General features: G+C 43.8%; 1 protein-coding gene and 1 long non-coding RNA gene across 2 annotated transcripts; both read right to left on the reverse strand.

Annotated features, from left to right (window-relative positions):
- On the reverse strand, positions 1–26,976 carry LOC132393216 (uncharacterized). The gene is made up of 3 exons (XR_009511796.1): positions 26,856–26,976; positions 2,293–2,389; positions 1–1,862 (listed from the first exon to the last, which is right to left on the reverse strand). It is a non-coding gene; the product is annotated as an uncharacterized LOC132393216 (long non-coding RNA).
- On the reverse strand, positions 13,403–20,948 carry LOC132393215 (uncharacterized). Its single transcript, XM_059968194.1, has 2 exons — positions 16,428–20,948; positions 13,403–14,122 (listed from the first exon to the last, which is right to left on the reverse strand). Exons 1-2 carry the CDS (start codon positions 17,235–17,237, stop codon positions 14,042–14,044), a joined length of 891 nt encoding a protein of 296 aa, XP_059824177.1. The 5' UTR covers positions 17,238–20,948; the 3' UTR covers positions 13,403–14,041.

Raw genomic sequence — 26,976 nt, forward strand, 5'->3', positions numbered from 1 at the left:
TTGCAAATGTCACCACTCTTTCGGCACCAACAAAGCAGGCCCACAAATAACTAAACCTAATCTTAACCAGTCTGTCTTTTAGGACCATAGGAGGAGACTGCAGCACCCAGAGGAAACCCATATAGTCACAGGGAAAACATAGCAAACTCCTTTCAGACAGCGGTGGGAATCGACTATCTCTGGTACTGTACAGCATTGCACTAACTACTATGCTACCATGCCACCCAATTAGTGCATAGAAATAGCCATTGAAAGGAAAATCTTTCAAATGACTGGGAAGAACAAAAAAGGTCACATCTGAACTCTCTTACTTTTAAATTCCTTCAAGAGTTTTGTCAGATCTATATTAATTACCCAGCCCAAAATATCCCAATCTGTCTTGTTTGATGCATCAGTTCAACAGCAGTTGAGTTTGCCACTCTCCAAGAGCACCACAACATTATCATCGTTTGGATGCTTGCATGCCTTAATGACCTGGAATGTTATGTTGGCTGGAGTCATGGCTTTATGCTTTGACCCTTGGTTGGGTCACCCATGGCAAACAGGTCAAAGGGTAGAGGTCAGACGAAGAGTGGTTCTTCGGTCTTCCAGGTTTGGGGGTTTAGCTCGGGGCTAACATCCTTGACTGGTAAAACAAAACCATTAGGGAAACAGCTGTCAGGAATCCTCTGAGTGGCGAAGGACTGACAGAAATGGAGGATCTTCATTGCTGCCCTAGATTCCAGCGGTGTCCTGCGCAGTAAGGTGAGTTTACTGCAATATTACAATCAGTTTCAAGTTGGCAGATGACATAGCAGTAGTGGTGCTTATCATTTACATCAGCTGCACAGCAGTGGAAACTGCAAGCGGTTTCAAAATCCTTGAGTGCACATCACACACAACCTCTCAGGGTCCCAGAACACATTCACCACAGTTAAGGAAACTTAACTGTTGCTGTTTGAGGAGGCTGAAGTGAGCTGGACTTTGCATGCCTATATTCAATTTGTTCTACAGATGGCAGTAGAGAGCATCCTGACAAACTGCTTGGTGCAGAAACTGCACTGCCAGACAGGAAAACTACAACGGGTAGTCAAAACTGCAAAATTCATCTCTGGCACCAGCCTACATGCCACCAAAGACATATATACAGAAAGGTGCTGGGAAAGAGCCAGAAATATCAGGGGGTATCCCACCCACCCTGCTCATGGATTGTTTGACAAACTCCTATGAGGGAGGAGTCTACATAACATCCACACCAGGACCACCAGACTGAAACGCAGTTACTTTCCTGAAACAGTAAGGCTGATCAACACCTCGACCCTTTAACTCCACCGCTACTTTCTTAATTCTTGTCAGACACCTATATATAGCCTAGCAGTGCTTTATGGACATACAATCAATCTATGTATATAAGCTATTTGTGTTTTTTTAAAATTTTTAGTGTTATCTTTAACTTCTGTGTTTTTTTTATGCTTCATCGGATCTGGAGTAACAATCATTTCATTCTTGTTTACACTCGTGTACAGGAAGTAACATTACAAATCTTGAATCACGAATTTTGAATATTGGTTTGAATTATTCCAGATCAGAATGTGAGACAACAAATCAGTAGTTTAACACTCACCATTATTTGTATTCATTTTTATTTCCACATCTATTGAATTACTTGAATTTAACTTCCCCTGTTGTTGTAGTAGGAATAAAATTCTCAACCAGTTCTCTGGATATTAGCCCAGAAGGTTATCCACTTTGCTTTTGTGTAATACCTTCCTACTTGCAGCTTCATCTGAAGCGTTCATGCTGTCAGTTGCAAAGTTGCAAAGCATATAAATATCCTCTTGCTCATTTCCAGGCTGTAGACCACCAGTAAAAATAGTTCTGTCCTAATAAGCAGAGAAAATGTTAAGGGGTATCATCTATTAGGTCATGTATCATTTTTAAATTAGAGGAATATTGTGGGTATGAACACTGCTACCCCTTTTGTCAGTGGGAATGCAAAGAAAATTTGGGTGCTTTTGGTTTCCTTCAGTATTTAGAGCCACTAGTTACTGCGGTGGACTTCTGTTTTCTTTGGCATACAAAGATGTTATGTACACTCACAGGCCCCTTTATTAGGCACACCTGCACATCTGTTCATTAATGCAAATATTAAATCAGCCATTCACATGGCAGCAATTCAGTGCATAAAAACATGCAGATATGGTTAAGAGGTTCAGTCATTTTCAGATCAAATATTAGGATAGAGAAGAAATGTAACTTAAGTGACTTTGACAGTGGAATGATTGTCGGTGCCAGATGGGGTGATTTAAGTACCTCAAAAACTGCTGATCTCCTGGGATCTTCAAGCACAACATTCCCTAGTGATTGTAGGGAATAGTGCAATAAACAAGGCATCCAATGAGTGGCAATTCTGTGGAAAAAAACACCTTGTTAATGAGAGGGGTTAGAAGTGAAAGACCAGGCTGGTTCAAGGTGACCATATATCTACAGTAATTCAAATAACGACGCACTACAACAGTGGTGTGCAGAAGAGAACCTCTGAACACACAATATGTCAAACCTTGAAGTGGATGAACTACAGCATCAGAAGACCACAAGCATGAACTCAGTGTCAATTTTATCAGGGTCAGGAGGCACCTAATATCGTAGCTACTGAGTGTATGTCATTCCTCAAAGTAAGAAGTGACATATTGTCAAAATAAGAAATTGTCTTCAATATTCTAATACATGAAAATAAGCCAATTTTTGGGATTATTTTACAATAAAATGATAATAAAAGTAAAAGAGGAAACTATAGGAAATTAAAGTTTTATTAGAAATTAGCTGCATGATATACATGATAAAACCGTGGAACCAACACTACAGTGGACTGCAAATGGGCAATTCTGTGGCTGACCCTGCATGCCGCATTCATCAAGTAACTGCCAATCAATTTGGCTAAGCCAGCAGCTCGATTCTATATAAATGAGCTGACAGTTTTATTTAATTTAAAAGTAATAACATGAGACGGACAGAGTTGTCCTGTGGGCTGTTGTAGGTTATTCTGCTAATCACTTCTTGTGATTGGTTGCATCTATCCCGCTGTCTGCGTTATACGTTCTATTAAAGAAACAAGAGCGTCTTTGTCAATCATGTTTTTCCCATTAGAATATCTAACACATTCATATGGAGAGGATGGAAATTGGAAAATATTTCTCGTAACAGTTTTTTTTTAAACATTTCACTGATAATCCCAGTCTCCTTGTTCCTCCTGATCTGTTTACATTTTTTCTGATACTGCAATACTTCACAATTGCAAGAATAAAAGTTTGTTTCCTAACCCATACTATTTTCCTGTGTGCCCGTTCACTCTGAAGAAATGTCCCATGGGCTCTTTATAACAGCTTTTAGGAAAAGAAGCAGTTATGTACGGGGGGGGGGGGGGGGGTGTCTCCAGGCTGGTGACCAAAACGATGACCAATGATTATTTGTCAGGAAATGTAGAGGAGACTAGACCCAAATGTAGAGCTCTGGAAATGTTATCAGCTTAAGTATGCTATTCTACTAATAAGCTGCAAAATAACAAGCTGCGAGGGCCATGAAGCAATAGAGCAGATACTTAATCACAAGGCAAAACATGATAACTGAGGGCTAAGAGCAACTGGTTGAGGATGTCTGGTTTCTGTGAGTGAACAAGGATTGTGGCTGAGAGCCGGGTTTAAATAGGCTTCAGGTGATAATAGACAATAGACAATAGGTGCAGAAGTAGACCATTTGGCCCCTCGAGTCTGCACCGCCATTCTGAGATCATGGCTGATCATTCACTATCAATACCCAGTCCCTGCCTTGTCCCCATATCCTTTGATTCCCCTATCCATCAGATATCTATCCAGCTCCTTCTTGAAAGCATTCAGAGAATTGGCCTCCACCGTCTTCCGAGGCAGTGCATTCCACACCTCCACAACTCTCTGGGAGAAGAAGTTTTTCCTCAACTCTGTTTTAAATAACTGACCTCTTATTCTCAATCCATGCCCTCTGGTACTGGACTCTCCCAACATCTGGAACGTATTTCCTGCCTCAATCCTATCAAATCCTTTAATTATCTTAAACGTTTCAATCAGATCCCCTCTCAATCTCCTCAATTCCAGTGTGTACAAGCCCAATCTCTCCAATCTCTCTGCGTAAGACGGCCCTGCCATCCCAGGAATCAACCTAGTGAATCTACGCTGCACTTCCTCAATTGCCAGAATGTCCTTCCTTAAACCTGGAGACCAAAACTGTACACAATATTCCAGGTGTGGTCTCACCAGGGCCCTGTACAAATGCAAAAGGACATCCTTGCTCTTGTACTCAATTCCCTTTGTAATAAAGGCCAACATTCCATTTGCCCTCTTCACTGCCTGTTGCACTTGCTCATTCACCTTCATTGACTGATGAACTAGGACTCCTAGGTCTCTTTGCATTTCTCCCTGACCTAACTCTACACTGTTCAGACAATACTCTGCCCTCTTGTTCCTGCTTCCAAAGTGGATAACTTCACATTTATTCACATTGAATGACATCTGCCAAGTATCTGCCCACTCACCCAGCCTATCCAAGTCTCCCTGTATTCTCCTAACGTCCTCTTCGCATGTCACACTGCCACCCAGTTTAGTATCATCAGCAAACTTGCTGATATAGTTTTCAATGCCCTCATCTAAATCATAAAGAGCTGTGGTCCCAATACAGAGCCCTGTGGCACCCCACAAGTCACCTCCAGCCAGTCCGAGAAACACCCATTCACTGCTACCCTTTGCTTTCTATCTGCCAACCAGTTTTCTATCCATGTTGAAACCCTGCCCCCAATGCCATGAGCTCTGATTTTACTCACCAATCTCCTATGTGGCACCTTATCGAATGCTTTCTGAAAATCTAGGTACACTACATCCACTGGATTACCCTCGTCTAACATCCTTGTTACACCCTCAAAAAACTCCAACAGATTAGTCAAGCATGATTTGCCCTTGGTAAATCCATGTTGGCTCGGCCTAATCCTATTACTGCCATCAAGATATGCGACTATTTCGTCCTTAATAATGGACTCAAGCATCTTCCCCACAACTGACGTTAGGCTAACAGGGCGATAGTTCTCCGTTTTCTCCTTCCCTCCCTTCTTGAAAAGTGGGATAACATTAGCCACTCTCCAATCTTCAGGAACTGATCCTGAATATAAGGAACATTGGAAAATGATTATCAATGCATCCGCAATTTCCTGAGCCACCTCTTTTAGAATCCTTGGATGCAGACCATCTGGACCCGGGGATTTATTAGCCTTCAGTCCTATCAGTCTACTCATCACAGTTTCTTTCCTAATGTCAATCTGTTTCAATTCCTCTGATATCTTATGACCCTGGCCCATCCATACATCTGGGAGATTGCTTGTGTCCTCCCTGGTGAAGACAGATCTAAAGTACACATTAAATTCTGTTGCCATTTCCCTGTTTCCCATAACAATTTCTCCCAATTCATTCTTCAAGGGGCCAACATTGTTCTTAACTATCTTCTTTCTCTTCACATAGCTAAAAAAGCTTTTGCTATCCCCTTTTATATTCCTGGCTAGACTGTGCTCATACCTGATTTTTTCTCTCCGTATTGCTTTTTTAGTTAAGATCTGCTGTTCCTTAAACCTTTCCCAATCATCTGTATTCCCACTCATCTTAGCCCTGTCATACTTCTTTTTCTTTAATGCTATACAATCTCTGACTTCCTTTGTCAACCACTGTGGCCCCTTCCCCCTCTTTGAATCCTTCCTTCTCATTGGAATGAACTGCTTTTGCATCTTTTGTATTATCCCCAAGAATATCTGCCACTGTTGATCCACTGTCTTTCCTGCCAGGGCATCCGCCCATTTAATTTTGGCCAGCTCTTCCCTCATGGCTCCGTAGTCTCCTTTATTTAATTGCAACACTGACTCCTCTGATCTGCCCTTATCCCTCTCAAATTGTAGATAAAAACTTATCATGTTATGATCACTACTTCCTAATGGCTCCTTTACTTCAAGATCACTTATCAATTCCTGTTCATTACACATCACCAAGTCCAAAATAGCCTCGTTCCTGGTTGGCTCAAGCACAAGCTATTCGAAAAATACATCCCTTAGACACTCCACATACTCCCTATCCTGGGGTCCAGCACCTACCTGATTCTCCCAGTTCACCTGCATGTTGAAATCTCCCATAATGACTGCATTACCTTTAGCACATGCCAATGTTAACTCCCTAATCAACTTGTACCCAATATCCACGCTACTGTTTGGGGGCCTGTACACAACAACCATTAGGGTCTTTTTACCCTTACTGATCCTCAGCTCAATCCACACAGACTTTACTTCCCCTGTTCCTAAGTCACCCCTTGCTAAGGACTGAATCTCATTCCTCACCAACAGGGCCACCCCACCCCCTCTTCCCATATTTCTGTCTCTACGTGATGCGTTGGAAACAACTGGCAGGGGACTCGTGTTAGCTGTGTGGAGACCTGAAGCTGCCTGCGCAGGCCTGTTAGGAACCACCACCAACCCCCCCCCCCCCAATGGCGGGCTCCAGACAGCCCCAGGATGATCTGGTGGAACTCCTTGATGTGTGATGGATCCAAGAGGAAACTGGAAGGCACCCATGACCTCTGCACTGGGCTATACCCTTTACAGTCCAACAGATACTGCACATCCTGTCCATGACAATGTCAATCCATCCACCAGCGAACCACGTACACTGGACCAACTTCCACCATCCCTGATTCTGGAGGTGCAAGCTCAAGTGGGTTGAGTAGTCAATGGCCAATGGGCTTGAGGCAGGACACATGAAAGGTAGGTGTGATTCTGAAGAACTGAGGCAGTTGGAGATGGTGAATGACTGGGTTGATGCGTCGGGTAATCTCACAGACACTAGTGAACTGGGGGGAGAGCTTGGGGGAGTTGGAGCGCAGGAACAGATGTCGGATGGAAGCCAGACACAGTATCCAGGCCGGTGTAGTCTGGCTGGGTGGTGGCAGTGATTAACCTGACAGCAGTAGGGGCAGTTGGCAGCTAGGATGGCCTTCCGTGTCCTCTTCCAAGCATTCTGTCATTGGTGGCCCTAGGCTCCTCCATGGGAAGTAAAAGGGGGTTGACAGCCATGAAGCACTTCAAAGGGTGACATACCTGTGGCCGAGGAGGTGAGTAATTTGTAGGATACTTCGGCCCAGAGCAGATGAATCTGTGTGGAAGGGCCAGAGGCTGTGAAGCATTGCAGAAACTTCTCCACTTGCTGATTGGCTCTTTCTGATTGACCACTAGTCTGTGGATGATGGGTACTGCAGGAACCTAAATGGACACTGGTCGGAGGAATTGGACTGGGTACACTGAAGGTAGGCAGTGACCAACCAATGTACTTCCATGATCATGGTGGCCCACCAGGATCAGAGTGGAAGAAAATCCAGGGTCTGTCGTGCACCTGGATGGCCAGAGAGGGGTGAGGAGTGGGCCCACTGGAGTGACTCAGAACACACGACTGCCAGCACGTTGGGTGTGCTGGCTGCAGCAGGCTTGTACTGTAGGGCCGGGCAGATCTGGTTCTCAATAGCCCAGACGATCAGAGGACAAGAATCTGTGAGGATGGATGATGGTCTGAGGGTAGATCTGTGTTTCAGCTGGGTCGAACTGTTGAGTCAGGGCAATCACCTTAGAGTTCTTGGAGCCGGGCTTGTAGGAGATGGTGAGGTTGAATTCCTGGAGGAAGGGTCTCAGTGAGCCTGATGTGGGTTGAATTGGCGGGACTATTGTATGGATATCAAGTTCTGGTGGTCAGTCCTGATAAGGAAGTGTTTTCTATCAGCCAATGTTTCATTTCTCCAAGGCCCTTCTAATGGTGAGTAGTTCACTGTCTCCTACTTCATAGTGCAGAGTTGAATCTGTGTGGGAAGCAGACACAAGGGTGTGTCTTCCTGTCCAGTCCTTGCTGGAAGAGGGTGGTCCCAGCACCCGCATCAGATGACTCTACTTCTACCACAAAGTATCAGGAAGGGTTTGGTTGGCAGACAATGAGAGCAGTGGTGAGGCATCTCTTGAGCTCCCTGAAAGCATGGTCCATGGCAGCAGATCAGGTTATCCAGGAGGTAATTGATTTGTTTAGGGAGGAGCCGCAGTTTGGCTGTAGTTCCTGAAGAAATGGTGGTAGCGGTTGGAGAAGCCCAAGAAGCACCATAGCTGTTTCAGGGAGCGCAAACCACCCCATATGGCACCAACAATGATTCACAGTCAAAGTCAATTAGATCAGATTTCTTTCCCGTTGTGATGTTCGGTCTGAACAACAACTGAACCTCTTGACCATGTCTGAATGCTTTTATGCATTGAGTTGCTGCCACATATTTGGCTGATTATCGAGCATATATACAGGTGTACCTAATAGATTGGCCACGGAGTGTACCTCTATGGGAGATTCGACTTTGTAGCTTTCTTGTCATAATTCCCGAGTACAGTTGAGCGAATACATTTTAGTGGCAGGAGGAATTCATTTCCGCTAGCTTTCTGCTTATCAACCTTAATGCTTTTTGCCTTTTGGTGCTTCCTTCTACTCCCCAGAAGTTTAAATACTGTATATTATGATGAGGTCAAGTGATGCTGCTCTTTCATCTATTCATACTGGAAGTACATTCTGGGTAATTTTGAGATTCAGAAGGCACAGCATGCCTATGTTGGCTGAGGCAGATGCAAAGGAAGCAGCTCTGATCTTCTAGGGTTGAAAGAATTTCATTATCACTCTCTGTAGTGGGGAACACTTCTGACAACAATGTTCTTTTCTTGATTCTGCCAGAGTTACTTTGTACTTGTCCAACAAGATCCACTCATTAACAGATTTTCATATGCCCTTTCCCGACAACAGTCACCTCTCATACTTTTGATATCACTGCCAAGGTTGAGAGAGAATGCAGATAGAGACAAAAGACTCATACATCGTTTAAAAGGGTTGCAGTAGCTCTCGCTGGTGAATAGAAAGGCATCATAAATATATTAAGGACATTACTGAGGAGATAAGGACAAAAGGGTTTTTACTTCATTTTACCAAGACACAAAAAGGCAGTTTTGTCAGTTTCCACATGAATACCTGTATTATCCCACACTACCCTTTCTGCAGCTGAGAATCAAGGGAGCCACGAATGGGCCTCTATAATCCTTGTCAGGCTATGTTTTAGTCAGGCATGCTTTACTCAGGCTATCAGTGTTCTTTACTGGAAACCAAGAAATTTCATGAGTTTTGTCATTATGGCAAATCAGGACTGAAATAGGGCTTTGCAATTTTACCAGTGTAATTGGTCACCGCATTGCTTTACAAACTTCCGCAGCACATTTCCTCGAATTACTCAGTGGTAAGCACTTTCTCAGTCTTGATGTACATTCTAGTGTGATAACGTGAAAAGGCTGTGACAATTCAATAGTAGATAGTGAGCAAACGAACACATTTCATTAATCTTTCATGTTATTCAAAGATGAAGGCTTTTGGCAGTGACTGGTTTTGGCAGCTGTTAAAGCTGTAAGTAGCTTTTTAACAGTTTTTACATATCTCTAGAATTCTGAGATGTTCATAAATTATTGACATTAATGGAAATAATTTTGTATTTTTTTGAATTTAGAAATGAATAAAATAAACTAAACCATAAATAATTAATTAAAACATTTAAGAGAAATTTGTTTTTTTTTGAAAAAAGTAACTTGCCTCTTTGCTTCCTGTATTTTTGCACTGATTTTACTTGCCAGTTAAGGATCACTTTCACGAGAGCTGGTTGACTACTGGCTTCTACAATGGAATCATAAGATTAAAGCAGGCCTTTCTTTTTAGGAAATTATTTCTGCGTATAACTTTTGTCTGGCTGGTTCTGTGGAGTTTGTTCCACTTGAGTTGCCTTCCCCGTATCATTATTATGGTGCTCAAAAGGAGAAGGCTGAAGGATTGAAGCATTAGGTGGATGTCTGTAATTTTGTGGTCGGGAAGACTGGAGGTGCAATGGAGGTCACAACACAATCTACAACTTCGATAACAATTCCACAATCAACTGTTTACAATGTACACTAATTAAAAGTAGTTCTACATCAGGAACTTCAATTATTCTAAAGAAGAGTATGAAATGTCCTGTCATGAGAGTGTCTCTATCATGAGTTTTCAGAGCTAGACTATTAATTGAGCTTTGAGTACCCTGATATGATGAGCAAACTGTGTTCAATCCTGACATCTGGTGCAGTCTGTGCGGAGATTTCATGTTCTCCTGAATAAAAGGAATCAGTGTAAATGGGTGCTTGATGGTCTACATTCATTCAGTCAGACAAAAGACCTGTTTCCATACTGTGGGACTCCTGAATCCATGTTCCTTTATCTGCTTTAGTGAAGTCATTGTAATTCTTGCTACAGTAGAATGGAGAATCAGGTGAAGTGAAGTTAGTAGATTGCATGAGTAACTTCTCTAACAGATTTGCTGTCAAGGACACCCAGCACTTACTTCAGGAGAATTGAAAATCAGAGTTCCTAAAGTGCCTGTGTGTCATGTGCACTATCTGGCTGGCTGACTCCATCAACTGCCCCTGCAAAGATTTTATTGCAGCATTTAATGGGGCCTGCAGTGAAATTAAGTAAGAGTCAATTGGTTGAGGCAAGAACATCCCACTTCCCCAGCTGTTGTTGCAGCTCGAATGTTTTACTTTTCTCTCCAGTCCACATGTGCTTACGCCAATTGTTACTTCACTTGCGTACCGGTGAGCTTATTCAGGAAACATTTCGACAAATGTATCCCTTCATCACATATGAATGTGTTATTTTCTTAGTGTTGAAACAATGCAACTCATTGCCTTGGAAATTAACATAGGTATCGAGGCACTGTGCTGGTTGGGGTTGACCATGGACATTGCATCCTAGACGTTTATGTGCTACATGCCAAGGCAGTGTGATATGGAGAGCAAGCTGATACCCACGTAGCAGGCACCCCCACCCCCATCCACGCAGCTCATGAATCCAAAGGAACGGCAGAGACTAATACAGTTTGGCATCAGCCCCAGTGCAGGATTCGTCATTCAGCGTCGAACTCAATGTAGGACTCCAGCTTCAGATTTTTCCTTAGTGTTATGCCTGAAGCCTTCCCCATGAGTGGGTATGGTCACAAGGCATCTGAGGTTTGAGATCAGAGTGTTTCTTCCCCTAGATGAACTGCCAGCCACAGCTGATGAGCTCCATCTGCCTGAAGCGACTGCTTTTAACGCAGCAGTAACATGCCTTTGTCCTTTCTTCTGTCAGTAAGAATAGCTCTGCTGGGTTTAGCAGCTAAGTAACACGGGAAGTCCAGGAGTTGGACTTTTGGACTTGGTTATCAGAGGCTATCTGAAGTGCACAGAAGTAGTGGGAACTTAAGCCTACTACCTCCCCCATTTATGGCAACCTTAAGGAATCAATAAACTAGTTTTATACTTATGATTGTGTGGCTAAGTACAGTGCCAATGCCACTGATGATACCAGTATTGTTGGCCAAATCAAAGATGTGACTAATCAGCAAGTAGGAGGGAGACTGAAAACCTGGTTGAATGGTGCCACAGTAACAGCCTTTCACTCAATGTCAGCAAAGCCAAAGAGTTGCCTACAGGAGGAAGAAGCTTGCAGTCCATGAGCCAGACCTCATTCGGAGATTGGAGGTGGAGAGGGTCTGTAGCTTTAAATTTCCTGGTGTTATCCCCACAAACAGGAACAGTCTTTACCCTACAACCATCAAGCTCCTGAACCAGTGTGGATAATTTCACTCACCCAATTGCTGCCTCCCTAACCTGTTGATTCACATTCAATGATTCTTCAATTCATGTTCTCAATTTTATTTATTTACTTTTTTATGTATTGTTTGCACAATTAGTCCTCTTTTGCACATTGGATGTTTATCAGACTTTGTTATGTATTATTTTTCATAAATTCTATTGAATTTATTTATTGTTCTGTAGATGCCTGAAGGAAAATGAATATTAGTATAGTATATGGTATCATATACAGTACATACTATGATAATAAATTTACTCAGATCTTTGAACCTTGAACTTTGTATTTTCCAACCAATACAACTCATTCCCTTGCAAGATAATTCTAAGTCATCTTTTCAAAAATTCAATCGGCTCAGAAGGAAAAATATTATTTTCTGTGGGTTTGAAAAAGAATGTGGTACTAAAGTCATTAAATGTTATGGTGCAGCATAAACTCAATGCGGTCCCACTCATTTTCACAATTAACCCAATAAACTATAATGAAGAAACTTTCATGAGAGATGCAAACAAAAAACACAGATGCTAGAACCTCAGTAGTCCAGGCAACACCTGTGAAGGCAAAAACTGGTTGATGTTTCAGGTCAAAGATCTGATGCAGGATGGCCTGAAATGTGAACTATCCTTCTGCTTCCACAGATGCTCTGTGACATGCTCAATACCTCCAGCAGTTTTTTATTTGCAATCTGTATGAATGAGGTGGCTTGATTCCTAAATCATTACAGAAAGTCTGAACTCTATCAGTTTTCACAAGCTTTCTATAACTCACCAGAGAACTTATATAAGAGCTATTCCTGAAGAGCTGACAGGTAAATCTGGAAATCAATTGTACAGCCTCATGGCTATTGTTTCTGGTGAATCTAAAAGACTTTCTTCACTGGAGCTGTATTGGTTCTTAGTTTATAAACATTTGGAAAGTTTTTTCTGGAAGATCTGGGCTGACTTTGAGAATGCTGCTGTTTGCTTTCAACATTCTGATCCGTTTACCTGGTTGATGCACTTTTACAGCTCTTCTCATTCTCATTACTCTGAGATCTGCTCATGCAGACACACGGTAAGGCCTGGAGGAATACTGAGCAATCACAAGAAACTGAAAACTAAAACCTGCAATGCAGGTGGTCCTTCTTTACCTGAATGAAGAGCTGGTCACAGATACCACAATTTTGTAACATTCTCATGCAAGAAGAACATTTCCCAGTACATGAAAACAAAAGACATTGCAGATGCAGGAATCCGGAACAAAATTTCCAAAACATCAACTTGCATCTTTTGTATCTGCAGATGCAGCTGAGTTCTTCTACCATTCTGTTTTTTTTTTTGCAAATGTGCTCAGGGGCCTGGGATATCAGCCACATTCCTTACTACTTTTCTCGGGGTATCAGGTTTGTGAACAGTATCTGCGAACTGCCTATGCAGAGCTTAGAAAGGCTTTCAGATATTTACTTTCCTTTGATGTCCCTACCTCCTTTATCTGCTCCTGCTCTTGTGATGAGTGATTCACCATTTGACAGAATGATTCTTTTCACAGACCTATGTAGTGTCAGAAACAGTATCAAAATCAGACAACACACACAAAATGCTGGTGGAACACAGCAGGCCAGGCAGCATTGATGCACCATCAATAACTCACTCTGAGACGTAAAGGCGAGATATCGGCTTTTATTGACTGGAAGAAGGAACAAGCAGTGAGTGACCACCATACTACATCCTGGAGACTGAGGCCGAGCATCAGGCCTCGATCGTCTTTATACAGGGGTCTGTGGGAGGAGCCACAGGAGCAGTCAGCAGGGGGCATGTCCAGACAGGCACACGTAGTTCACCACATTCACCCCCCCCCTCTGTTTGAAAGAGTCCCCATGTGGCGAAGTTTCTTACAGGTCAAGTCTATCAGGTGGTCGAATCTGTCGCTGCGATCTACGTAGCACCGGCTGTGATTGCACAGATGCCGGCGACATTGGTGATTGCACAGGAGACGGAGGTTGTGCTGGTTCCAGCCCACTAGGCGCCAGTGATCCCTCACGCATCTGCGAGGCGCCTGGTATATATGCGTACGAAACGCCTGGTATATAAGTGTCGTGAGGAGTCTGTGTAGGGCCTGGTGAGCACAGTGTCACCTCAGGCACAGGGTTCATAGTTACCGGAGAGCCTTCAGGGTAGTGGTCTGCTGCACCTGCGGGTGCCAGGTCGCGGATGGAGACCATGTCCTCCCGCCCATCAGGTAAGACCACGTAGGCATACTGGGGGTTCACATGTAGAAGGTGAACCCTCTCAACCAGCGGGGAGTATTTATTACTCCTCACATGTTTCCAGAGCAGCACTGGCCCCGGGGACGTCAGCCAAACTGGTAGGGTGGTCCCAGTGACAGACTTCCTGGGAAAAGAGAATAGGCATTCGTGAGGGGTGGCATTGGTGGACGTACATAACAGAGAGCGGATAGAGTGGAGTGCCTCAGGGAGGTCCTCCTGCCATCAAGAGACCGGCAACCCTTTTGACTTAAGGGCTAAAAGTGTGGCCTTCCACACCATGGCATTCTCCCGCTCTACCTGTCCATTTCCCCGGGGATTATAACTCGTGGTCCGACTAGTAGCAATGCCCCTAGCTAGCAGGTACTGGCGCAGCTCGTCACTCATAAAGGAGGACCCTCTATCACTGTGGATATAGCAGGGATACCCGAACAGAGTGAAGAGCTGGTGCAGGGCTTTTATGACGGACGTGGCAGTGGTGTCGGGGCAAGGAATCGCAAAGGGGAACTGCGAGTACTCGTCGATAACATTGAGAAAATAGACATTGCGGTCGGTGGAGGGAAGGGGGCCCTTAAAGTCAATACTCAGTCGCTCAAAAGGGCGGGTGGCCTTGACAAGTTGTGCCGTGTCAGGACGGTAGAAGTGCAGTTTGCACTCAGCGCAAATTTGGCAGTCCCTGGTCATCGTCCTGATGTCCTCCAGGGAGTACGGCAGGTTCCGGGCTTTCACGAAATGGTAAAATCGGGTGACCCCTGGATGACAAAGTTGTGCATGAAGGGCGTATAGCCGGTCGAGCTGTGTGCTGGCACACGTTCCCCGGGATAGGGCATCAGGGGGCTCATTGAGTCTGTCAGGCCGGTACAGAATATCATAGTTGTAGGTGGAGAGTTCTATTCTCCACCGCAAAATTTTATCATTTTTGATTTTGCCCCACTGTTGGTTGCTGAACATGAACGCAACCGAGCGTTGGTCGGTCAGCAAGGTGAACCTTTTGCCAGTGAGATAGTGCCTCCAGTGCCTAACAGCCTCAACTATGGCCTGGGCTTCTTTCTCCACCGCGGAGTGCCGAATTTCAGAGCCTTGGAGGGTACGAGAAAAGAATGCTACTGGTCTGCCTTCCTGATTGAGGGTAGCAGCCAGAGTGAAATCGGAAGCGAAACACTCCACTTGGAAGGGAATGGTCTCGTCCATCGCATGCATCGTAGCTTTGGCAATGTCCCCTTTAATGCAGCTGAAGGCCACGCGGGCCTCAGCAGAGAGGGGAAACGTGGTAGACTTGACCAGGGGGCGGGCCTTGTCTGCGTAATGGGGGACCCAATGGGCGAAATAGGAAAAAAAACCCAGGCACCGTCTGAGGGCTTTGAGAGTGGTGGGAAGAGGGAGTTCTAACAGGGGGCGCATATGGTCGGGATCAGGGCCAATGACCCCGTTTTCCACGACATACCCAAGGATAGCGAGTCGGGTGGTTCCGAACACACACTTGTCCCTGTTATAAGTAAGGTTCAGAGCTGCGGCCACTTGGAGAAATCGTTGGAGGTTGGCGTCGTGATCCAGCCAGTCACAACCACAGATAGTGATGTTATCCAGATAGGGAAATGAGGCCATCAGTTGGTACTGGTCCACTATCTGATCCATTTCCCTCTGGAAGGCAGAGGCACCATTCGTGACACCAAAAGGGACGCGCAGGAAGTGATACAGCCTGCCACCCACCTCGAAGGCGGTGTAGGGGCAGTCCTCTAGGCGGATGGGGAGCTGGTGATAAGCGGATTTCAGATCTATTGTCGAGTACACTTTGTACTGAGCTATCTGGTTTACCATATCTGCGATGCAGGGTAGGGGGTACATGTCAAGCTGCGTGAACCTATTGATGGTTTGACTATAGTCCACCACCATCCTATTTTTCTGCCCAGTCCGAACAACAACCACCTGGGCCCTCCAAGGGCTTGTGCTGGGCTCAATGATCCCCTCCCTGAGCAGACGCTGCACCTCTGACTGAATGAAGGCCCTGTCCCCCGCGCTGTACCTCCTGCTTTTAGCTGCCACAGGTTTACAGTCGGGGGTCAGGTTGGCGAACAGCAGTGGGGGAGGGACCTTGAGGGTGGAGAGACTGCAAGTGGTGTCGGTAGCGCAGCTGTCGGCATGGTGCTGGATGGGACGTGTGGGCCCGTGTGGTGTGTGGTCAGTAGTGATGAAGTCCCACAAAACTGAGGATTCCGGACAGTGAGTGGTGGGAGGGGCCCGTCATATACCATAGTCACACTTTCGAGACGGCTCTGGAAGTCCAGCCCCAATAGCTCAGGTGCGCACAGATTAGGCATGACCAGTAGCGCAAAGTTCCGATATTCTGTGCCTCGCACCACCAACGTCGCTACACAACCCGCCCGGATGTCTGCGGAATGCGACCCAGAAGCCAAATTGATCCTCCGACTTACCAGCTGTGTTGTGAGTCCACAGCGTTGCACTGTGTCCGGGTGAATAAAACTCTCAGTGCTGCCCGTGTCAAACAGGCATCTAGTCCTGTGCCCCTCCACCTGGATGTCCATCATAGACCTTGCAAGCTGGTGTGGGGCGCTTTGGTCGAGGGTTACAGTGGCCAGAGTTGAGCCGTCAGGGTACCCGGTAAGCATCGGAGGGTTGGGGGCGGGGCGAGCTGACGTCGACAAAGATGGCCGCTCACATCCGGGGTACCCGGTCAGCATCCGAGGGTCGGGGGCGGGGCGTGCTGACGTTGACAAAGATGGCCGCCCACATCCGGGGTACCCGGTAAGCTTCGGAGGGTCGGGGGCGGGGCATGCTGACGCAGACAAAGATAGCCGCCCACATCCGGGTATGCAAGATGGCGGCCCCCACGTCTCACCTGCAGCGCTACACTCCGCTGATAGTTTAGACTTACAGACCTTGGCGAAATGGCCCCGCTTTCCGCAGCTGGAGCAGGTCGCTTCTCGCGCTGGGCAGCGTTTTCGGGGGTGCTTTTTGAGTCTGCAGAAATAACAAAGCACGGGCTTCTGATGGGCCGCAGCCGTGGTCGGGTTCGGGGAGCTGGTGGAATCGCGACTGGCAGCGGCATTGGCGAATTCGCTCCTGGGAGCCGGCGGTGGCGGGGTCTGAGGTGTCCACGGAACCGGCGGGGAATCGCGCGACTGGACAGCATCAGCGTTGTGCAGAGCAGCTTCCAGAGCGTTGGCCGTCTCGATCACCGAGCGTAAGGTAAGATCGGCTTTTTCCAGCAGCCGCTGGCGCATGTACACTGACCTCAGTCCCGTCACAAAGGCGTCTCGCACCAGCAGCTCCGCATGCTGTTCTGCCGTGAGCGTCTTGCAGTCACAAGTTTGGACAAGTGTCTGTAGTGCTCGGAGAAACTCGGCGCTCGATTCGCCAGGCGGCTGTCACCTGGTAGCTAAACGATGTCTTGCGTAGATGGTGTTCACTGGCCGCAGGTACTGTCTTTTGAGGGCGTCTAGTGCCCCATCGTAGGTCGGCAGGTCCCGGATAATGGAATAAACTTTTGGGGTGACCCTCGAGGCAGGGTCAGTTGCACGAAACTCCTCCAAGTATGATTGGAAGCATGCAAGCCAGAGTTCAAAAGCAAGAGCTGCTTCAGGGTCTTGAGGGTCCAAATCCAACCTTTCTGGACGTAAAACGGTTTCCATGTTTTAAAACTTCCAGTCAATAAAATTGATGCACCATCAATAACTCATTCTGAGACGTAAAGGCGAGATATCGGCTTTTATTGACTGGAAGAAGGAACCAGCAGTGAGTGACCATCATGCTACATCCTGGAGACTGAGGCCGAGCATAGGCCTCAGATCGCCTTTATACAGGGGCCTGTGGGAGGAGCCACAGGAGCAGTCAGCAGGGGGCATGTCCAGATAGGCACACGTAGTTCACCACAAGCATCTATAAGGAGAAGCACCGTCGACGTTTTGGGCCGAGACCCTTCGTCAGGACTAACTGAAAGGAGAGATACTAAGAGATTTGAAAGTAGTGGGGGGAAAAGCAGAGTCAGGTTTTATCATTACCAATATATTTTGCGAAATTTGTTGTTTTGTGGCAGCTGAACAAAGTACAAGGTGCAAGCTTGGCACATTAGAACAGAGATGTGGAGAAATCACTTTAGTCAGAGGGTGGTAAATCTGTGGAATTTGTTGCCACGAGCGGTTGTGGAGGCCATCATTGGGTGCATTTAAGGCAGAGATAGATAGGTTCTTGATTAGCTAGGGCATCAAAGGGTATGGGGAGAAGGCAGGGTAGTAGGGATGACTGGAAGAATTGGATCAGCTATGATTGGATGATGGAGCAGACTTGATGGGCTGAATGGCCTGCTTCTGCTTCTATATCTTATGGTCTTATAAGTTTGTGACAGTGAGTATCCTCTTATGAGATCATCAGTCTGTTGCACGTTCTGATTGATGGTTTGCATGGAATAAAATGTCTGAATCTTCACCATGGAAGTTATTTATTTCTGACATTGAATCTATTATATCGATTGTTGTGATAACAGGACAAAATGATTCTGTAATCACGTAGCTGTGAGACATACATCTCTCCACATGTAGTTATCATAGATTTGGTCATGGTGTTTAGCTCTAAAGCTAATTACTTCACTGATGACAACTGGCTGGAGCTTGCAGTGATACCTTCAGTTCTTTGTCCAGCTTTCCAGACTCCGCAAGGGGGGAAAGAAGAGAATTTTGAGCAAGAGTGAATATATGTTGCATGGATGGATTGTGACAATGAAGGAAAGATACAACACTGCAGAAAGATGAGGCTGATCAGAAGTAGCTGTGTGGAAGGGCAGAGGAAAAGGGCTCTTGATGGATCCCCAAAGTGAGATTTGGTGCTTCAGGATGTGGGTGAATGTACCATTGTGCTCAACTTCCCCAATTAAATAAGTTCACCAAAGCACCAGAGTCACTAAATACAAGTGTGGAGGACCAGACAGTGGCCGCTGATGTCTGTGGCAACTTTGGTGGAGATAATCCACTCTTCATTGGGATTAGGACACCTATTGTTGCTCTTACAGCCTCAGCATGAGTTTTAGGGAAGGGATTATAATTTTAGAGGTAGCCTTGTGCATTTGTAGCCCATTTTGCCAATCAATTTGGTGATTCATACAACTCAGAAAGCTCTCAAGTGTCAAGCTTACAGGATATATTAAATTTTGGGGTTGAAACTGAATTGTGTTCATCATCATTGTCTTTGCTCAGCACAAAAAGCTGTGATGGAAATTAATAATCTGTTATGGTTGTGCCAAAATGAATTGAACTGAGTTCTGCTTTTTGTCTACTATTCCCCTTCCTCTCATCCTGCCATTCCTGACTCCAAGTTATCAGGAAGCTAAAGCCCAGGCCTAAATCTTACAAGGGCTTCTTCTTTCATGTTTGTATTAAGGCTTTTACTGCTAGGAAGATATGGTGCATATCAATTTTATTAAGGCATTTGACAGGAATCCCTATGGTAGGCTCTTTCAGCATGTTGGGAGTCATGGAATGCAGGGAAACTTGGTGGCATGGATTCAGAATTGGCTTGCCCACAGAAGGCAAATGGGGATAGTAGATGTACCATATTCTACCTGACAGTCAATGACCAATGGTGCTCCACCGTGATCAGTCCTAGGACCCCTGATCTTTGGGATATTTACATATAAATGACTTGGTTGAGGAAGTGGAAGGGTTACTAAGTTTGCAGATGACACAAAGGTTGATGGTGTTATGGACAGTGTAGAAGTTTGTCACAGGTTACAACAGATCATAGATAGCATGCAGAACTGGGCTGAGAAGTTGCAGGTGGAGTACAATCTAGAAAAGTGTGAGGTAATTCACTTTGGAAGATGAAACTTGAAGGCAGAATGCAGGATTCTTAACAGTGTGAAGGAACAGAAAGATCTTGGGGTCTGTGTCCATAGATTGCTCCAGTTCACAGTGCAAGTTGATCAGGTTGTTAAGCAGGCATATGGTGCGTTGGCCTTCATTAGTTGGGGATTGAGTTTAAGAGCTGCGACGTAATGTTGCAGCTCTATAAAATGCTGGTTAGACCACACTTTTGGAGTATTATGTTCAGTTCTGGTCACCGCATTATAGAAAGGATGTGGAAGCTTTAGAGAGGATACAGATGAGATTTACCAGGATGCTGCCTAGGTTGGAGAGCACGTCTTATAAAGGAAAGGTTGAGCGAGCTAGAATTTTTTTTCTTTCAAGTGAGGGAAAATGAGAGGTGTCTTGATAGAGGTGTATAAAATGATAATAGGCATAAGTAGAATGGACAGCCAGAGACTTTTTTCTCAGGGCAGAAATTGCTAATACGTAGGGGTGTAATTTTAATGTGATTGGAGGAAAGTTTAGGGGGATGTCAGGGGTAGTTTTTTCACACAGAGAGTGGTAGGTGTGTACAATGTGCTGCCAGAGGTAATAGTAGAGGGAAATACATTAGGGACACTTAAGAGACACTTAGATAAAACAAAATTGAAGGGCTATGTGGGAGGGAAGGGTTCAGTTGATCTTGGAGTAGGATAAGGGATTGGCACAACATTGTGGGGTAAAGGGCCTGTACTGCCGTGTACTGTTATTGGTGTTCCATGTATTCTTTGAAGAGTGGTTATCTATGCATGGAGCCAAAAGAGACGGGGGAGCTCTTAAATGGATTTTTTGCTTCTGTGTTTACTCAGTAGATGGATACAGAGTTTATAAAATTGATGCAAATCAGCAGTGAGGTCATGGACCCTACTCAGATTACAGAGGAGGAGGTGTTTGCTGTCTTGGAGGAAATTAGGGTGGATAAATCCTCAGGGCCTGATGAGATGTTCTCTTGGATCCTGTGGGAGGCTAGTTAAGAAATTACAGGGGCTGTAGCAGAGATACATAAAACAATCTTAAAACAACCTTAGGAGAATAGGAGGATAATTAATGTTGTTCTGTTGCTTAAGAAAGGCTCTAAGACTAAACCAGGAAATTATAGGTCTGTGAACTTGACATCAGTAGTGGCAAAGTCATTGGAAGGTATTCTAAGGTAGTCATTCTCAACCTTTCTCTGCTTGTGGCCCACTTGTAGTTTTTATTTACTTCTGTGGCCCCCACCCACCAGAATCAGAATCAGAATCAGGTTTATTATCACCGGCATGTGATGTGAAATTTGTTAACTTAGCAGCAGCAGTTCAATGTAATACATAATCTAGCAGAGAGAGAAAAAAAACATAACAATAAATAAACAAGTAAATCAATTATGTATATTGAATAGATTATTAAAAATGCACAAAAACAGAAATATTGTATATTAAAAGAAAGCGAGGTAATGTCCAAAACTTCAATTTCCATTTAGGAATCGGATGGCAGAGGGGAAGAAGCTGTTCCTGAATCACTGAGTGTGTGCCCTTAGGCTTCTGTACCTCCTACCTGATGGTAACAGTGAGAACAGGGCATGCCCTGGGTGCTGAAGATCTTTAATAATGGACCCTGCCTTTCTGAGACGCCGCTCCCTAAAGATGTCCTGGGTACTTTGTAAGCTAGTGCCCAAGGTGGAACTGACTAGATTTACAACCTTCCGCAGCTTCTTTCAGTTCTGTGCAGTAGCCCCTCCATACCATAAATCTCCATTTGTTGCTTGAGGCTTTTTGGTCAATTGTATTAATTATTCTAATATACAATTGATATTTATGTTTTAACAGGTTATAGGTATTATTAAACTGTATGTTAACTATAACGTTACAGGCGTCCATGAAAAATAACACTATTTCAAAGCTCTGAATAGGACACTCAATTTATAAAACATATAACATGCTTCCAACAGGCAATGAAAAAGTGCTTATTATTGTTACTTCGGGTATTTAGTGGGATCCATGCAACTGTTGCAAATTAATGACTTGCAACTTGATTAAAGATAATTGGAAATCATTTCTTTTCACAACATCAAGATAGCTATGAGTTTTTGATAGCAGGTGAAGAGCTTGACTAAAACCACAGTCAACTAGATAAGAGGTGAGAAATCCAATTAAAAACAACTTTGCATTCTACCAGAGCATTATTTTGAATATCACTAGTTATCCAGAAATCTTGCTTGTTGTGTTTGAATTCTGCTTGAGCTGTTATATCACTCTGCAGTTCAATAAGGCTTTCTTGCAATGTGGTGTCAATGTCAATCACATTTACTACAAATTAATTTACATATATTCATTTCTTTTCATTGATACATTTGATACATTTTAGTAATATTTCATTAAAACAGTAAACCTACCATGGCCCATTCAAAACTCTTGTGGTCCCCAGTTTCTTGTTTCTCACTCATGGCCCTGAGTAAACCCAGCATGGCCCACATTGAGAATCACTGTCCTTAGGGACCAGATATATAAGTATTTGGATAGGTAACTAGCTGATTAAGGATAGATTAGCTCATGTCTAACTAATCTGATAGAGTTGTTTGAGGACATTAAAAGGAAAGTTGATGAAGGCAAAGCAGTGGATATTGTCTACAGGGACCTCAGCAAGACTTCTGACAAGGTCTCACGTGGGAAGTTGGTCACGAATATTCAGATGCTCAGCATTCAAGATGAGGTAGTAAATTGGATTTGGCATTGACTTTGTGGGAGAAGTCAGAGAGTGGTAATATATGGTTGCCTCTTTGACTGGAGGCCTGTGACTAGTGGTGTGCCGCAGGGATTGGTACTGGGTCCATTTATAGCAATGATCTGGATGACAATGTTGTAAAATGGATCAGCAGATTTGTGGATGACAACAAGATTGGGGATGTAGTGGTCAATGAAGACTATTAAAGCTTGCAGCAGAATCTGGACCAGCTGGAAAAATAGGCAGAAAAATGTCAGATGGAATTGAATGCATGCTATTGTGAGGTGTTGCACTTTGTGAGGTCCAACCAGGGTAAGTCTTACTTGGGGAGCGGTAGAGCACTGAGGAGTGTGGTAGACCAGAGGGATCTGGGAATACAGATCCATAATTCCTTGAAAGTGGCATTACAGGTAATGTAGATAGCATTGTAAAGAAAGCTTTTAGCATATTGACCTTCATAAATTAATGTATTGAGCACAGGAGTTGGCAGTTGTTATGTTGAAGTTGTATAAAACATTGGTGGGGCCTAATTTGGAATATTGTGTCCAGTTTTAGTTAACTACCTGCAGGAGTGATCTAAAGAAGATTGAAAGAGTGCAGAGAAAACTTACAAGGATGTTGGAAGGACTTGACCTGAGCTATACGGAAAGGTTGAATAGTTTAGGACTTTATTCCCTAGAACGTAGAAGACAGAGGGCTAATTTCATAGAGATACACAAAATTATGAGGGGTATAGATAAAGTAAATACTGGCAGGTTTTTTCCATTGAGGCTGGTGAGACTAAAACTAAAGGTCATAGGTTAAGGTTGAAAGGTGAAATGTTTAAGGGGAACATGAAAGGGAAGTACTTCACTTCAAATGTGGTGAGAGTGTGGAATGAACTGCCGGTGTAAGTGGTGGATGCGAGGTTGATTTTAAGAGAAATTTGGATGGGTATGTAGATGGGAGGGATATGGACGGTTATGGTCTAATTGCAGGTTGATGGGAGTAGGCAGATTAATAGTTTGACTTGGAATAATGAGCTGAAGGGTCTATTTCTGTGTGGTAATGCTCTATGACTCTCTGATTGCTCTGCCTTACTGCTTATGTATGCATGGGACTGAATTGGCTGTGTTTGGACCTGCTGTGGCAGAGGCAATCAATTTTTCTCATCCTTACATCTGTGGTAGTTTTCCCCTTTAACACCCATTATGTTTATTTGATTCACATTGACTCCTTATTTCTTTATATCCTCATCTTGCCCATGCTGGGATTATAACTCACCTTCAATGCACTATGGAACCACATGAACCTTGCAAATGGCATTACTACTATATTCCATTCTGTTCTCTGAATAAGCTTTGGGAACGATTTTATGTTGCATTATAATTTGCTTCATCTTTCTCTCTTTTTTTGGTCCAGTTCATTCTTTTCATCTCTTGTGGCCTTTTGCAAAATTGTTGTGTCATTTCAAGGAAATACAAAGCAGACATTTTGTCCATATCAAACATTTGCTGAAAAATCTTGATTGCCCTTAAACGGAGTATCATTAAAACACTAACATCTACTGTCATTTGCAAACAACATTGTATTTTGAAATAAAATAGTTTATATTGTAAGGAGTTTATTTTCTAGACTAGAGAAGTAGTTTTATTATTTACATGATCATATTGCATATCAATAAATATCAGTAATTCTTAGCTGATAAGTATACTGCAAAGGATCAAACTAATACTTTGAAGAAAGCTTTCAAGTATTTATTTTATAGTTTTGCAAATATTTCAAAGAATCATGAACAAACTTAAAAATTTTAAGAGCAGAAATGTACAACCATGAGTTTTCATTAATAACTAATACTAATACATCAGGCTGCTGTTTACAGACTACAGCTCAGTGCTTAATACATTCATTCCTACAGCTTAGATCAAAAAGCTCCAAAACCTACACTTCTGCATTTGCCTCTGCAAATGGACCCTCAAATTCGTCATCAGAAGACCAGAAATCCAGTAATAATATCTCGACACTGGTGCACATCAAGAACATGTGCTTAGCCCACTGCTCTACTCTCTCTACATGCACGACTGTTTGGCTAGGCAAAGTTCAAAGTAAATTTTATTATCAGAGTACATATAATTTCGCTACATACAACCCTGAGATTCTTTTTCCTGTGGGTATACTTCGCAAATCTATAGAATAGTAACTGTAAACAGGATCAATGAAAGATCAAGTGGAACACAAAAGACAACAAACTGTGCAAATGCAAATATAAATAAAGAGCAATAAATACCGAGAGCATGAAATAACAAAATAAAGAATGTGAGATCATTTGTTGTGGGAGCATCTCAATTGATGAGTATATCTATCCTTTTTTGTTGAAGAGCTGATGGTTGAGGGGTAGTAATTGTTCTTGAATCTAGAAGTGTGAGTAATCAGGCACCTGTGCCTTCTACCTGAAGGCATCACCAAAAAAGAGCACGGCCTGGGTGGTGAGGATCTTTGATGATGGATGCTGCTTTTCTATGATTGTGTTTCATGTAGGTGTACTCAGTGGCCGGGAGGGCATAATCTGTGATGTACTGGACTGAATCCATTAACTTTTGTAGGACTGTCCGCTCAAAGGCCTTGGTGTTCCCATACCAGGCTGTGGTGCTGCCAGTCAATAAACCTTCTACTGCAGATCTATAATAGTTTAACAAGTTTTGTGATGTCATGACCAATCTCCACAGACTCCTAAGGAAGGCACCATCATGTTTTCTTTGCAATTACTGTATACGAGGGTCCAGGACAGGTCCTCTGAGATAGTAACACCCAGGAATTTAATGTTACTGACCCTCTCCACCTCTGATTCTCCAGCATGGGCCTCTGGTTTCCCTCTCCGGAAGTCCACAATCAGTTCTCACATTGATGTTATGTTCTCACACAGTTGTTGTTTTTGCACCACTCAGCCAAATTTTCAATCTGTATGCTCATTTATCATCACCTTTGATACATAATAGTTTATCATCAGCAATCTTGAATATGGTGTCGGAACTTCACACAGTCACATAGTCATGGGTGTAAAGCGAGTATATCAGTGGGCTAAGCTCACAGCACTGGGATCTGCAAGTGTGGAAATGCTGGATATAATTGTACAAGGGAGCATTGAGAACCAGGTTTTCAGAGGATGATGACAGAATTTCAGATGGTGATGAGAAGGTGTACAGGAGCAAAATATATTAGCTGTTTGAGTGCAGTTGCAGAAATAACCTTGCACTCAACATCAATAAGACCAAAGCATTGTTTGTGGACCTCAAAAAGGGAAAGACAGAGGCACACACTCCAGTCCTCATTGAGGGATCAGAAGTGGAAAGGATGAGCAATTTCAAGTTCTTGGGTGTCAACATCTCTGAGGATTTGTCCTGGTCCCAACATATCAATGCAGCTACAAAGAAGGCATGACAGCGGTTATATTGCATTAGGAGCTGTAGAAGACTTGGTATGTCGCCAATGACACTTGCAAATTTCTACGGAGAACATATTAACTGACTGCATCACCGTCTGGTTTGGGGGGGGGGCACTGCACAGTATTGAAAAAAGCTGCAGGAAGTTATGAACTCAAAGATGTCAGCTCAATCTTGGGCACTAGCCCCCCCAGCATCCATGATATCTTTAAGGAACAAAGCCTCAAAAAGGCAGCATCCATCATGAAGGGTCCCCATCACCCAGGACATGCTCTCTTCTCATTGCTACCATCTGCCTGAAGGCAAGCACTCAAAGATTCATGAGTAGCTTCTTCCTCTCCACTATTAGATTTCTGAATGGACATTGAACCCATGAACACTACCTCACTTCTCTTTTTCACTTTTTGCATTTATTTAATTTGACATTTTAAATATATACACAGTACTTACCATAATTCACAGCTTTTTATTATTCTGTATCACAATGAACTGCTGTCGCATAACCACAAATTTCATGATATGCACTGATGATATTAAACATAATTCTGACTCTGAACCAGAATTTTGTTCTCTATTAGATGTATATTTTTAATTATTTCTGTTCCATGTCAGATCACTTACCTTATTCTTTAGCTCTAAGCTGCTAGGTACTTTACTGATTATGTCTGAATTTCTATATATACTTAATATTCCATTCAGATTTGCTGTATGCTATGATAAATAAAAAGCACTTGTATGTTCTATTGCACGGCATACTTCTTATGTAAAAGTATACAGCCCCGAGGGTACTTATTAATCAGAATACTTGTTGTGCTTATAAAATGTCAGGCTAGTTTGTCACAGTTTTGTGCGAGCTCATTAAATCATTTTTGGCTTCAGTACTTACGGAAGGAAAAAGATTCAGCCACTTCAGATGGGTAACTGGCACATAGAATAAGGCTTCTATCTCTAGTGGCATGCTTTCAGACAATGTGCTAGTGATTTTGGCCCAGTGACCAGCAGCCAAC

This window comes from Hypanus sabinus, chromosome 4 (assembly GCF_030144855.1).
Source record: "Hypanus sabinus isolate sHypSab1 chromosome 4, sHypSab1.hap1, whole genome shotgun sequence".
In the NCBI taxonomy this organism is placed as follows: Eukaryota; Metazoa; Chordata; class Chondrichthyes; order Myliobatiformes; family Dasyatidae; genus Hypanus; species Hypanus sabinus.

Bases quoted from the DNA above. Each gene is read 5' to 3' on its own strand.
- LOC132393215 (XM_059968194.1), bottom strand. From the start codon at position 17,237: ATGCGCCAGCGGCTGCTGGAAAAAGCCGATCTTACCTTACGCTCGGTG. The intron at 14,123-16,427 runs GTAAGTCGGAGG...CTCTTTTCCCAG, and splicing joins GTGGACTCACAACACAGCTG to GAAGTCTGTCACTGGGACCA.